General features: G+C 39.9%; 1 protein-coding gene across 15 annotated transcripts in view; it reads left to right on the forward strand.

Moving 5' to 3' along the window:
* Positions 1 to 15,103, forward strand: part of WNK1 (WNK lysine deficient protein kinase 1) — a 102,433-nt gene that overhangs the window by 19,466 nt on the left and 67,864 nt on the right. For all 15 annotated transcript variants that reach the window (XM_050325483.1, XM_050325486.1, XM_050325485.1 and 12 more), the window contains exon 2: positions 14,266 to 14,438. In XM_050325483.1, the coding sequence (XP_050181440.1) occupies positions 14,266 to 14,438 (173 nt within the window). The remainder of the gene's footprint in view (positions 1 to 14,265; positions 14,439 to 15,103) is intronic.

Genomic DNA, 15,103 nt, shown 5'->3' on the forward strand with positions numbered 1-15,103 from the left:
TTTTTAATTAGCTCAGAGCCAGGTCTGTGCTGTGTCTAATGTTGTTTGCCTTTCCTGAGAAGTGGAAACTTGAAAGTGCTTTGGAAGGAAGGATTGGCAGGAGCTCATAATAAGAAAAGGCAGTTATCCCTTGGATTGCCTGGAAACTGTTAGCTCCATTTTTTAAAAAGCAGTTCTGGGTGTAATTCTGGTAGGTAACTCTAATCTCTTCCATGATCTCCAGATTTTACCATGTTCTTACAATACCATCCCATTGCATTACTTGTCCTTGAGAATTTTTGGAGAAAAGCATCCTATTTCTACATAGCTGATCACTGCCAGGAGATCTCGTGTGAAGCCCTTATTTAGGCACAAGCACAGTGAAGTCAGCTGAGATAAGAAGAGTTCAGAGTGGCACAAATTTCAGTTTCCACCTCACAGCCTTATATGTGTGAGTAATTCTGAAATGGAGCCACTTGCACTGAGTCAGCAATTTAGTACGTTGAAAGTGCTCAAGCTGTCTCCGTTTGGCTGGTATTGAGCATTAATTTGCTCTGCAGATGTAGAGCCAAACCAAGTGGTCGTGGGGACCTTCACAGAAGGTGACTGAGTATGAACCAGGTCTGTCTGAGAAAGCATACTTTGAAATAGGAAATGACAAGAAAGGTCTGTGAGATCCAACATGTGTTGGAAGCGTAGGAGAGATGAAAATAGCATCAAAAACCTCTCAGCCTCTGTAGCCAGAGTGCTCAGGGCAAGAGCAAGTGGGGTGTGGGGGGAACTGCAGTTCTTTGTTTGCAATGCAGTCTGGATTTTATTACTTGCAAAGTGAAATCACAGGGGGGAATGTCTGTTTCTGATGGACAGATATGTTGCAACTCATTCTGAAGATGCCTGTTCATAAATTTTTCAGCCTGCTAAGAGCTTTGAAGATAGGACTGCAACTCTGAGACTGTGATTCATTTCTCCAGCTCCTGCTCATTGGATGATCTGTTGGTCTTGCACAATTGCAGGCTGTTAAGTATCGATGCTGGTGCAGTGAATTATAATTTTCGAGTTTTAACACTTGCTGCTCTGTACTGCAATATTATTGCTGGCTACTGATGACTATTTCCAATACTTCTGAAGTGCTGCAGCAGCAGGTTCTTACACTTGGCCCTCGTTTTTAGTTAGCAATTAGAGAACAAGGAGTTGTTAAAATCCTCATCTTCCCTCTCTGTCTCCTTTGAAATAATTCAGTTTTGTGGCCTAATCTAAGAAACTAGAAGATCTGAGCACAAAAACCCTGTGTTAATAATAAGAAAACCATCTTAGAAATTTTCTCATGTTTTGAGGATTTTAAGACTGTTCAATGACACTTTCACCTTTTGATCCCCTAGCAAAAGAGGTCTTAGAATTGGGCTCTCAAGGGATTATTTCACACAGCTGTCCCTTGAAAGTGCTGACTTCTATGTTTGGATCATAGCCATTCTGTGGAAAAATTATTCTATATTGTAGTGGTGGGGTCTTAAGGAGGAAAAATTACAAAGCTACCTGACACTCTCCAAAAGGAATCGGTGAGGTAGCTCTAGATAGTAAGCATTCAAGCATTAGAATTTTGATTGTAAAGGTAATTAAGATGATGTTGGAGTGGTAACAGAACCTCAAAGGAGCTAATTCTCAGGTGCTTCCAGGCTGGTGCTTGAATGGCATTGTCCTGCCTCTCTTCACATCGTGTTGCCAGGTAGTTGGACAGAAGGCTCTTCTTTATTCTGAAAATGAATATGGCTGCTCTGATAGGCACCTGTCCAGAGATTTGGCTGTGTCCTGTCTCTGCCTGGGAAAAAGGGGGCTTGTGTAGCCCTGGTTATCTCAAGAGTGGGGGAAGATAATTCTTTACTGACTCTTTGCAGCAAGAGTAAGCCTGTCTGCTTGTTAAAGAAGTATTTAGTGGATTTCAGACTAAAACCAGATCTGTGTCTATTATCTTTATGATACTGTCTTTAGCTTAATTAGAATTGTTTTACTGGGATGTTGTTTGGAGTTGTGTGGTAGGGCGAGAAATTTAAATTAAACATAAATATGGAATGTCACAAATCTACTTACCCACTCTTATCCCCACAGAAATGTAGTTTTTGCCAGTGAAGCAAAGGATGCAGTACCAGAACGCTTGTGCAGCTTTTCTGACAAACTGCTTTCGTTTGAATTCCAGCTTCCCTGGCTTTTTGTGTATGCATACTTGCTGAACACATTAGGAGTGTGTTTCAGACACAGCCTTGGTGCTACAAGAGGTTTTCAGATACCTTTTTGGCTAAGGGAACTTTTTCAGTGTTTGAAACTCTGAATTATGGATCATTTTTGTATATGATGCACATGCAGAGAACATCAGATATTTCACTGTGTGGCAACAGTATTTGAATATTTTAAACTTTTTTTCCCCTGGATAATGCTTTTTAGTTCACAACTAAAGTGAATTTTGAACTGCTTTGGTGGAGTTCTTCAGTGGGACAAAGTAGGAGGTAAATGGAAAACAAGGAAGCCTATTTACAGGTTGTGATGACCTATTTAAGGCAGGCCCCTTGGACCATGACATGCCCAGGCATTATAGTTTGTCTTCAAGAAATTCCTTCAGTGTTCGTGTTCAAAGGATTGAAACGAAGTGGCACCAGCCCAAGGACGGACAGTATGTGACTGAAGCACAATGTCATGAGAAACAGCCATTTTGGATAAGCTGTAGCAGTTTGAATAGCTGACTCATAGATAGGCTGAGTATCTGTGGTCTTCTGGGTCATGGGTGGTCTTCTGGTAGTGCAGGATATTCCCAGTAGTATTCTGCAGGAAATAAACTTGGATTAATAGAGAATAGCTTTGCCAATGGGAGTGTGAGATACATAGTCCCCAAATTCCAAGGAAAAAAACGTCCTAAATGTTCATTTTAAACTTCCTCTGGTGGTTTTCCCTAGCTGTTTGCTTTGTGTCCCTTTGGAGATTACTCTTTTGATAATCTTCCATTTAATCTGTTTTACAGCACTGAATTTTAGTTGTCAAAGCCTTTTCTTGCAGGTCAATCCAACACTTAAGGGTTTTGTATTTATTTTCCTTTTCCCTTTTAACATCTGTAAAGATAATCCTTTTATATCTAAGGTGTGCATGTTATTATTTTGATTACTGTACAGCAAAACCCTTGCTGTTTTTATGTATTGTATCCTGTGTTGCTTTAGGTGATAGGAGCCGACTGGTCCCTCTGTATGCATTTCAATTACACTTTGTTTTCTCTTATATTTTAACTCATTCAAAAACTATTCATGATTGAACTGCAAAGCCAAATAAGTTCGTGGATGCAGAGTATGATTCACCACGTCAGTTTTCTTAGTGGTTCATCCTACCACTTCCCTACTGTTAAATATTTGAATGTTTTCTTTCTCCTGACTCAGCTATGCTTGGTTTCTTTTGCTCTGTGAAAGACAACGTGCATATTTTAAAATTTACATATTAGTGGTATGTTTGTTACTGTCTGAACTATTTCTGATTTTGAGAGTAGCTTTTTAGATCTACATCATGTATGGTCTTTGCCAAGGAAGATGCACACTGTGTCTTGTTGGAATAAGCATCTCCGATGTGTAAAGTGTTATTGTGAAAGTCTACAATAGACATGCAAGTGATGCCAGAAACTGATTTCATAAGTCAACTTTTTGGGTAAGGATGGAAGAATTATTAATGCTCCCCTCTATGAGAAACCTGGGATGAAGATGGGCATTCTGGGAGATCATAGGAGAATTACACCACTGATGCAGTGATGCTTAAAAAATTTAACAAGTGCTCCTCTGAGGTGTTTTAGAACTTGCTAGTACTTATTATTATTATTATCATTATTATTAGTATTTGTGCAAGACATTCCTGAGTCCTCATCTAAAACACAGATTTTGGTCACCCCATAGAATTCATGGTTTCTGGATCTCTTTAGTCTTTCCCTACAGGAGATCCCTTTTTGATTCCTTCTATCTTGCAAGAACATGCAGAACACCTGGCAGTTATCTGAGGTGGTTTTTTTTTTTTTTTTGGATCAGTGAAGGATCTCTGAATGAGAGATCTGTCTCTGAATGAGAGATGTCTAGCATGGAGTTTTCTAGTGATTATTGTAAGGATTTTCTGTCGGCTGCCAGTACTTGGCCTACACTTCGTATGTCATCCTGTCATAACTGATAGTAATCCAAAGTTTTGTGAATTAAATAAAGTACTGGTTTTGGATGTGCTTGCAGAAAAACGGGAAGCTGGGAAGAGAAACTCGTGTGGTGTGATCAGGCTGCATATGTGATGTCTGTATGGATGGTGGAGCCAGCGTGTGCTGCGGCTGATGAGAGTTCATTTTCCAGCAGGAGGAGTGCAGGGAGGCAGCCTTGCAGGGACTGCTGTTTCAGTATGTGCCTCCAAGCTTTGTGCTGAGATTTTTGCCAGTCAGAAGCACAGGAGCATGACTAGTTCTTGTTTACCCCTACTTTGATCGTTCCTAGTAAATCTTTGGAGTCATCTTAACACTTCTGTGTGGTTTTCAACCGGGATACTGATGCAACTTTTCATCCTGCTGAAAAGTGGATATGGCTAACTCTTCCTGTTTGTCATCAGCTTTGTGAAGTATATGGCATGAAGAATTGTAGTATGTTTTTGATTCTCTAAATTGATTTGCCTTTATCAGAATTGCTGAAGTGTTTACCCTAATGTTCTAGATATTTACCTACTTGTAAAAGGACTCATGGTCATACAGAAACTTGTCAAACAAAAAGACCTATAATTGCACTTTTAATGCAATGGGTTAATAAAACTATAAGGTAAACAGAATGGATTGTGGAGAAGGCTTTTTTCCTGAAGTATCGTCACTCTTGAATGGAGAATTGGATTTTCATAGTAAAATTAAACTGAGGTGATTGGATGTGCGTTCCCTCTCACTGACAAAACAATCAATTCAGTGAAAAATGAGAACTGACGTGAGCTTCAAAACTTTTAATGAGGCATCTGAGCCAAGTGACAAGATGGTCCAGCTGGTTAATGGCTCATCAAGAATTCAGTTCAGCTAACACTTCAGTTCTCTAATAAGCTGTATGTAATAAGCATAAGCCTTATTGAGAACCGCTATCAGAAAGCAAACTGACCCATTTATCTTTCATGGATCAAATAACAATTTTAAAGTAAAAATAAATAAATGAGCTCTCTTTTTTTCTGATACTGATCATTTTTATATAGCCCAGCATTTTGATTGCTGTCCCTTATGTTCAGCCTCTCAGGATGGGTAAATTGAATAAAATTTCAGCCATTTTTTTGGGTGACTTCTACGTAAGGAAACAAGTGCTGCCTAGAGCAACCCTAGAATAGAAATGACTGAAGCCTAAACAGTTGCTTGCCATTCTTAGTCCAGATTCCTGAGGACCTGAAAGATTCCAGAGGAGGTCATGCCTAAGCTTTAGGTTTCATATCTGCTGTTTAAAATTTTTTACTTACTGGTTTTGTGAAGAGCAAAGGAAAATATGTAGTAGATTTGATGAAGTATGAATATAGTTCTTAATTTACTCTGAAGCTGCAATGTTGTTTTTATGTCTGTGTTCTGAAGAGTACAGGTTTCCCAAAGGGAACTGTGGGATTAGACAATGTATGATTAATCTTAGTCATTGTTTTCTTTGGAGGTGGCATTTGGGTCAGGTTTTCAATTGGACCTACTTGCTTTGCCTATGGAGGTTGGTGCTTCTGTGAGAGAGTGAGGAGCAGTACACACATATGAATGTGGGTATTCACACAGCTCTGGAAGGCAAGCTGGTGATCCAGTAGAGACTCACAGGTGGAACTGTTTGGCTGATGTTTACCCATTTTAGTGGTAACCTAAAAATGGCACATGGTATCCAAGTGCAGTGTTGTAGCACTGTGGTTATCTTCAGCATTGCTAAAAATGAAACTACTGTAACAAAAGAACTTTGTTATTGGGACTCATACTTTAAGACTGCTTGTGACCTTTTTTTTATAAAGAAGAAACACGCTGATCTGCTGTTGTAGTGTTTTTCTGCTGCTGTGTTCATGATGGGCATTGTGTTTTCCTGCTCCTTACACTTCTGCTCTTTGTTCCATGTAGAGAAGTGAGGCAGAATGGCTTCCTACCTCCCCAAATTAGTGAACTCACCTTTAATGCAGTGTTCCTAACTTACTTCTTTTAAAGCATCTTTGGTTTTGCACATTCTAGTTACTCCTAACTGCTTGCTTCTTGAACAGCAATAACAGTGTTAGCATAGACTTGTTCTGAATGTTCCTGAATGTGAATTATGGTATGCTGGAAACTTGGGGATTTTGCCAACTTCCTGTATTCTAGCTGAAGATCTGCTGTAATTGGGACTAGTTACAGGTCAGTTGTGTTTAATGACACCAGAACTTGGTGCAAGCAAGCACAGACTTCAGTTCTGATACCTTTTCTGTTGACAGGAGACTCTTCAAGCGCAGGTTAAAGTCTATGACATTGCTGCCACCAGGTGTCTTAGATGCTGCTACTACTACTGTTGGCACAGGTGCTGCTGGCTATGGAAAAGTAGGAAAGTGACCACATCAGAGGAATGGAATTCTTGGTGGTGTTCTGCTCCTTTCCTCCGTGGTGATGAGTCACAGCTTCATCTAAACTGAAACAATCACAGGATAAAATGGGGAGCGGTGCTGGGATCTTTTGGTCACATACCTTGGCTGTAGTTGCAGATACTGCCCCTTCAGTGCTGAGACAAAGTTGTGTTGCTTGTTTCCTGAAACTTCCTCAAGTAACAGTTCTTTCAGGATATGTATAATTGACTTAGTCAGACTGAATGGTGACTGATGAAGGCTTCTCTCTGTTCCCCTTCTGTTTGATCATTTAGAGTTTCATTTCCCTCCTTTCCTTCCTCCCACCATCAGCTATCTGTCAAGATATGTATATTTTGTTTATTTGTAACATTTGAGCAGCAGCAATAAACTTGTATGTGCTTGCTGCATCACTTATCTATTACAGTCATAAGAGAAAGGACCAAAGCGCTTGTATTCTTTGTGTGTTTTTAACAAATTAACTGCATCTTCTGATGAATTTTGTATTGTGCTGCTACAGTTGTCTTGAAATGGCAGAAATAAAACCAAAAGAATTGTCAAATCAATTGCATATTTTCCTTTGCTCTCCACATAAGCAGTAAGTGAAAAATTTTGAAGGTAGTTGCTTTTACACTGGGATACTGATAAGTAATGGGAATAATCCCTGAATGTTTCACTTAGGTTTCACTTTCCTAAAAAGTCAAGGTTTGTACTTTCCTGAAAGCTAAAGCATTTTTAATACCTTGTGTAAGAGGAAACCTACAGTAAATATTTGCCCTTAATCAAGAACATTAAAAGTTATCATTTAAGCCTACTTTTTTCCATTTTGTGAGATATGTATTTTATACTTCAGTGTTATCTTTTTTAAGGTCATTTGCATATTCCATCAAGAGTCTCTGTAGCTTACATAAAATTCATACTTCTTGTGGAGACTTGCCAAGCTGCAATGTGAAATTGCATTTTCACTAAATATCTGTTAACTTGGCACTGGGTTTCGTTCTGCTACGTGTCAGAAACTTTGTCTTCCATCTTGAAACTAAGATGAGGAAGAAAGTGATGGAGAAGTTCTGGGTGTCCCACTTCAACAGGAACATTGAGGTTCTGGAGCATTCAAACAAAGAACAGCAAAGCTGGTGACAGATCTAGAGCACAAGTCTTGTGAGGAATGCCTGAAGGAGCTGAGGTAGTTTAGCCTGGACATGTACTTTTGGAACAGCAGCTGTTCAGCTCTATGTAGTAATTCTTTTGTGTTTGATGGTTTGTTGTAGAAAGTACACTGTGGGTCTCTGCAGATCCTTGTTCAATTTTTGTGTCTCTTTCTGTACAGGAATGCATTTGGAACAGTCCCTTCCTGCTCCCTTCCCTTTTTCTCTCTCCCTGGTATTTAACACTGGAAAGTATTGAGTGGTGTATATGTTGACACAGAAAAGTAGATGCAATCCTTGTGCACTGAAACTCCCTTTCTAGGCACCAACTGTGTAATGCTGGATGAGTTTTAAGCTCAGTGGACTCTTTGTTGATATTTTGTTAATCTAGCTCGATGGTTACTGTGCTCTTTTTTCCTCTTAACTGCTAGATTTTTTCAGGATGAGAACACTGCGGCCCACAAAGCCGCAGTTCCATTAACAGTGCTGAATATCAGAGCGCACTCTTGCTAGCTTCTCCTCTGATGACCCCTCATTAACCTTGCCTAAAAGGCTTGCAAAGCCTTTCTCATATGCTGCAGAAATGCACACAGAAGAACATTTGTCTGTTCTCTATGCTACTTCTTCCTCTGAATAATAGGCTGGGAGCTGCAGGGCCTTCACGCAAATTTTCAGATGTTTGGAACACTTGATAAAATGCTGCTTGGTGTAACCTCAGCACGGATAGATAATTTACCTTGGTTGTGATTCAGACTATTTATAATTCAACAGCACTTTGAAGTCTCTCTGGCTGTATATTTTCAGATCATACCACTTGAAGACAGTTCATTGCTACTAATTTTTCTAGTGCATCTCTTTGGATAAAAGCTGTGTGCTGTTGCTGTAGTGTAGTTAAAAAAACCGAAAGCAACAACCTTCTGACTGTCCCTGGATTAGAGCTATGTATAATTTCTGAATGTAGTGGTAGGATATGCAGAAAGCTGGTAAAACCTGTCTGTAGTATGTCAAGTGTCCAGTGTTTATCTGTTTCCTCTACTGGTTATCTTCCTAATATTGTGGAAGAGGGAACAGCTCTAAGTTGTGTAGCATCTCACCCGCTGAACTTCTTAAAAACAAAATTGGTTTCAAGTTAACCTCTGTCACCTGTGAGTCTATTTATCTGTAGAAGTTGGAGATCATGGCAAGTTTGGTTTGTTCTGTTGTGCATGAACTTTGGCTGTGTTAATTGTACTTGATGTTAAGAAACTGAAAATCACCTTTGAGGATGTATGGCAGGAGTTAGCAGATGTAATTCTTTCCATGTAGAGTATTTTTCTTGTTATCCACTTGCTTGATATCCTGTAGCATGTGTTAGAGGGCAAAGTGCAATGTGTCACTTCTGCATAACTGTGTCCATTTAATGCCAGATGAATTGTCCTTGACTTTAGTTCAGGCTGTTTGGTCAGTGAATAAAAAGGGTCAACAGAGGTGGGACCCTTGGTTGAGCTTGGCCTGAATGAAGAACAAGCTCAAACAACCCAAGCAGAGTATGATGCCTTGCTGAGGACACTCTTCTGCTGCTTGAGGTGTCTGAGCTGGGCTCTGGAGCCACTTGTGGTAGTGAGATGTGCTTTGCAGATGTGGGATTTCTTGTCAGGATGTTAACAGGACTGAACTCGGAAGGAGTGGAGAAAACTAGAAAGGAAAACATATGATAAACTACTCAATAGACTCAACAGCTATGTGAGTAACCCAGTTGAAATGTAAGATTAATTTAGGTGCCAGAAACATCATTAAGGATGCTGAATAGATATGAAGCCTGGGCTGAAAAAAACCACCATGGGAATATAGGCATTTTTGGCTGCTGAACTTTGTTTTTTGTGGCTTGGTGCAATAGCTAATCTTAGAGGTGGGGGGTAGTTCTGGTTTCGGGTTAGTTTGTTTTGCATTAATATAAGGCATGTAGGTACAGGGATAGAAAGAGGATAGTAACAATTCTGCATGTAATTCATGCTCCTGTTCATCAGTGAAAGAGTAAGCCTGTACCTGGTTTATCATAAATAACCAAGATCCCCGTTTTACATTGAAAAATATAAACACCTCTGATAGCTCTTTCCTGACCAAAAGAAATCAGATGGAAAGTACACAGATAAATAGAAACAGCCAAGAAAAGCTTATTGAATCGTTCTGAGCTGAACAATTGTTTCATTTGCTGCCTGTCTCCTTTCAGACCCCTGGCACTGCAGAACTGCGGGTCACGTGCTGGGAAGCCTTGCTGTTTGTCCTGGCTTGTCAAAACAATTTAATGTAGGTGGAAAGGAATGAATGAAATGAACGGAGTGGGCTTGATGCATCTGTTTCAGTTTGTTCGAAGGGCAGCCCGGTGATTGGGATGTGACACTTAAGTCCTCCAGGGAATCTATCAGTTAGGAAAAACAATGCTGTCCATTTTATAAGATAGTTAAATCCATTTTAGGAAGCAAGCTCTCTTGCAGTTTGACAGCTTTGTATATTTTTAAAAATATTTGGGCTATATCTGCTTGGCATGTGCTGACTGAGCTACAAGAATGCGGTTTGCTGCTTTCTAGACCTAGGACTTGGTCTTATCTGCCTAAGGTTGCTTCATTATGGTAAAAAAAGACTAGGGGAGGAGAGTACATGTTCATTTTTAAATTCTATTAGTGGGAATTCCAAAACAATTTGGTCTTTAAAGGATAGGATATCAAGCCATATATTATTAATTGTTCTTAAAGTGCTGGTTTCTTTATAAAACTGTTCAGGTTTCCCAGGCTTATGGAAAAGGACCTTCTGTGTCTTTATATTTTGTTTAGTGTCTGGCTGTTTGATTTAAGAATACAATAAAAAGGGAAGAAAACATTCAACTTTCTTAACTGATCATGTATTTTTGAGGCTGGGATGGTAATTTGTGAAACGTCTATTTTTGCTTTCAGATGAAAACAGCAAATACATGTTGAAACGATCCATCTGTGTACCTCATTTAGTCTGTGAGTTACAGGAAAAAGGCTTCAGGGAATAAATCTGCTTACCTGATTCACCCTTGTAAAAATTTAATCAAAAGGAGTGCGTATTTTGAATGATGTGTCACAAACTGTATCTTTAGAGGCGGAGATAGAGCTGAGGGTCTTGCACTTCTGCAGACTCCTGCTCAGAGGCCACAGAGGAATCTGAGTGTTGTCCCAGGTAGCTGCCTTGTTGGAAAGACACATCTGGGCTGTCAAATCCCTTGGAGCAGGCACTTTAAACTTAGAATTGTGGAAGCTGTTCCCGTCCCAAATTCTTGAAAAACATGCTTTTGAATTCTCATTAAAGGGATGATGGCTTCTTTCTCTCTGCTACAGCTGTGCTGTGGATTCCATGCAATATCAAGATATTCTCCTTCCCCTGCTTTTCCCAAAGTATTCCTGCCTAACGTGGCTGGTAGTATTGTATCTCAGTCTCCCAGATTACATAGGGTGCTCTGTTTTCTTGCGAATCTCAATATTTTACCAACTGCAGCTGCTTAACTTGCATTTTTGTACAGGAAAGAGCATGAAGTTGTCACGTTTGCCCATACTAACAGATCAAAGGATGCCAAAATGTAGTATTAGGGATGTGCTGTGCTCTGGTCCCTCTCTATGCAACCCGGGAGATCTTGCTGTTTCTTCATGTTCTGATGAATGGGATATTCAGATTTTGAAAGTGTACTTGTCATTTTTAAACTGTTTGTTGGCCTGCAGGCCAACGGTTTGTGAGTTGCATTAGAATGTAGTTTGTCCAGCTATACCCAGTTATTGTGTGTATGATTATACCAACAGAATGAATCTGCACATGAGATGCAGTGTTTTCCTGAATGCTGGGGTTGTGCATTCTTTTCAAGTATGTTCACACTTTTCTGTAACCTAGCATTAGTATTCCTTTAGGGAAAGCATATAAAAACCTGTTCTGGATGAGGGTATGGGCTCTGTGTCCAAGGAAATGAGAGCAGTAAAAGGTAATATGCATTGCTGGTGTTAGGAAACAAGTGGCCTTTCTGTCTTTTTCTTCCAGCTCTGTTTAACGTTGCCTTCTGCTGCTGCAGTATGTACTGAAGGGCGCGGGGTTTCCTTGGTTGCAGAAACATGGCTGTGTTCCTGGGTGAAAGATTTTGCCCTGTGTTTTGTCCAGACTTGTCCCAGATCACTGGGGCACTGTGACTTTGAAAGAAGGGCTGTATTACTTAGTGCGTCTTGGTGTGTGCGTGTTTTTGGTTTTTTTTTTTTTTTTTTTTTTTAATGCCAGCACTGAAGTGTTGAGTGGCCGTGTTAAATGTCACAGCTGTGTTTGCAGGAACACGGTGCTGCCATAGATGTGACCAGGGAGAGAAATGAGTCGAAATGTGGGTGCCTGTTAAGAGGCCGTTCATTGATAAGGGTGATTAGCACTTGTTAGTTTCTATTTAGGGCCGGTAGTACTGGGGTAGGGAAACTGAGTAAAGCCCTTAAGGGAGATTAGGTTACATGGATTAGGATGAGAATGAAATGAAATACACTTGAGGTTAAGTCGAGTGTAGTCTAAAACTGGTTAGTAGTATTTGTGGAAGATAACTTGTTAGTGGGCACAGATTAAAGGAAACTTAATCCAAATGTGTATCTAAAATCTAGCTTTTGGAAAAAAAGGACTGTAGGTGTTCAGAGGGACTATTTAAAAGTGGTATAAAAGTAATTATGGCAGCCTTTTTTGTGTAATGACCATATATAACAGCTGGATTTATAGCTATACAGTATCCTATGTAGATTACGTGGGTCAAGTGCAGAGACTGAAAATGCTTCTTTATTGTACTGTAAGATGATGGTTTTGTGATTTTGTGGTGTTTGAAGCATTGTCTCTTAGAAGCATGTGTGTGGGGGCTGTTGTACCTGTTGCCAGTCACTGCTTTTCTGTTGCACAGCAGTTGGAGGCAGTTAGGATAGAGTGGTTTTAAACAGAACTTGGTGCAGCCCTGTTGATGTTAATGAAAGGCAAGCTATTAGATGGGTAAGGCAGCTCAACTGGAAGTATTAATTACATATTAACTCCCCACACACACACCTAAGCAGACAGGAATACTCGAATGTTGCTGGAGTGTTTCTGCACATGTGTTGTATTGGAAGTTTTGCAAATATCTTTATGAGGAGTGAGAAAGGGTGGTAGTGCAGATGGCTGCAGTGTGAAATCATTGCAGGATTGAATGCTTTTGATGTCCGTAGACTAAATTTGCAAGAATTAAAGATTTAGCATCTTCCTAAGAATTGTAAAGGTATGTGAGTGACATTCACAGGCACTGATAAGGAACTGATTTCTGAGATAATTTCAAAACTATATTCAAACTTTCCTCTGGGGGGCTTGTGTACTTCTGAAAATTGGAGTTTCATCTGGAAATGAAGTTTATCCATGCCCGAGGATACTCTGTGAACCTCTTAGGTAAAGTTAATGATCTAAGTGAATATAGAATGGTTTAGATATTAGCATGGCTGAATTGTATCGAGAAAACACATTACCTGTAAGCAAAGGAATAGGAGTTACTGCCTGGAGGACAGTGGGAATATAAATAAACCCTGCATGGTTTTGCTACCTCCTTTTAATTGAAAAGGAAATGTGAAATCAAGTGACTTAAATTTATTACTCAGATTTGACAAATAGGTCAGTGGTTGTTGCTAAATAATTGTTAGAAACAATGACTCTACAATCCTTGGCTTTAAGAATATCTTAATTTTTTTTGGTTGTTTTTTTTTTTTTTTTTTTTTTTTTTTAATGCAAACTGCATATGGATCCAATTTATGTCAGTCAGTGGATCTGACTGGTGAGCTGAGAACACTGAAAGGCACAAGGAGACTGTCTCTTCTTTGAGGTGTGCTGCTTGTTCTGGTAATAGCTTGGAGTCCTGGCAACATGTGATGGGCAGTTGTTGTTAGGGAATACAACAGTATTGTCCAGGAATGCTTTTTCATGGTCAGTCTTCTGGCCAAAAGGTTGCTTTCTGTCTCTAGTGTTTTTTGCTGATGTGAGATTACAGGAAACTTGCTCAATCACGGGTTTCTGCTTTTAATCAAAGTAACTCCAACTCATTCACTTGGTTTTCTGCAGTTACACAAGAACATACTGTATGTCAGAGAGGTTTGATACTCTGTATGGAGGGCTAATGCCATCTGTTACCAGTGGGCTGGATATTGTACACACAGGAATGATGGAAGATTATTGTTGTGTACAACGTGAGAGAGAGATACTTTGAATGATCTGTTTTTATCCTCAAACAGTGAAATGTTCAAAACAGTACGTGCCCTTTCCAGCTCAAGTCAGGCAATGACTAAATTTATTAAGAGTAAGGGAAGAGGAAACAGGAAGAGGAGTTAATCTACAGACTTGCAATTCTTAACTCTGAGAGCAGTGGGATTGTAAGGAACAATATATTGTAAAAAGACTGTAATAGAATGTGCTCAAGATAGCACAATTTTAAAGATAACTGTGAGCCAATGGCATTTAAGAAAGCTGATTCTTGTGTGTAGCCAACTGTTTCTCAATTTGCTGCTTCTCTGAATAAGAAAATAAAGCAAAGCTTTCTGATGTACCTCTTCTTTTTCATTAGGATCGGAAACTGTCCAAGTCAGAGCGACAACGATTTAAAGAGGAAGCTGGGATGCTGAAAGGGCTTCAGCATCCCAATATTGTCAGGTTCTATGATTCCTGGGAGTCTACAGTCAAAGGAAAAAAGTGTATTGTTCTTGTGACAGAACTTATGACGTCTGGAACATTGAAAACGTAAGTAAATTAAGACACGTCAAAGTATTTAAGCCTCATTAGCACAGAATCAGAGCCCTAGAAATAGATGATGTTTCAGAATACGTAAGAACAGAGCCCTTTTGCTGAGGGCTAATGTCCTGGAGGAACATTCTTGTTGAAGAGGCTTGTCAGATTCTTCCTTTTGATGTCCTAGTAAGCACATACAGAATGTTGGATTTTAAGAGATCAGGAAGACACTTCTCAAAATTTTTCTATTTTCTCTCCTGCTGCCTTCCATTTAGCATGTGCTGATTTGTAAAGTTCAAAGTGCTAATTAATACATCTCTTTTGGAGAGGGTTTGGGTGTTACAGCAGTACAAATAATTTGTAAAAAGGAAAAATAATTCACCCCCTACTTACCTATTAGTTTAGCTGAAACTCGGTGAAGCAGTACCTAACAAAGTGTGCAGGTGCCTGCAGCTCCAACCTGTGAGGCAGCTGAGTGACCCTGGGTGTGTTTTTAAGGCAGAGTTAAAAGCAGAGTGCAGGAAATGGAGCTGCTGCGAGGGCCTCTAGTGGTGCTCGGGCCCGCGGGGGCTCACAGCGAGCTCACACCGCAGGCACCCATCACCCTTCCTTGCTGGAAATAGAACCGCCAGCTTTTGGGATAAACGGGTTGTGGGTCGCTGTCTTCATTCAGTACC

The sequence above is a fragment of the Myiozetetes cayanensis genome, unplaced genomic scaffold (assembly GCF_022539395.1).
Source record: "Myiozetetes cayanensis isolate MyiCay16 unplaced genomic scaffold, myiCay2020 scf3, whole genome shotgun sequence".
In the NCBI taxonomy this organism is placed as follows: Eukaryota; Metazoa; Chordata; class Aves; order Passeriformes; family Tyrannidae; genus Myiozetetes; species Myiozetetes cayanensis.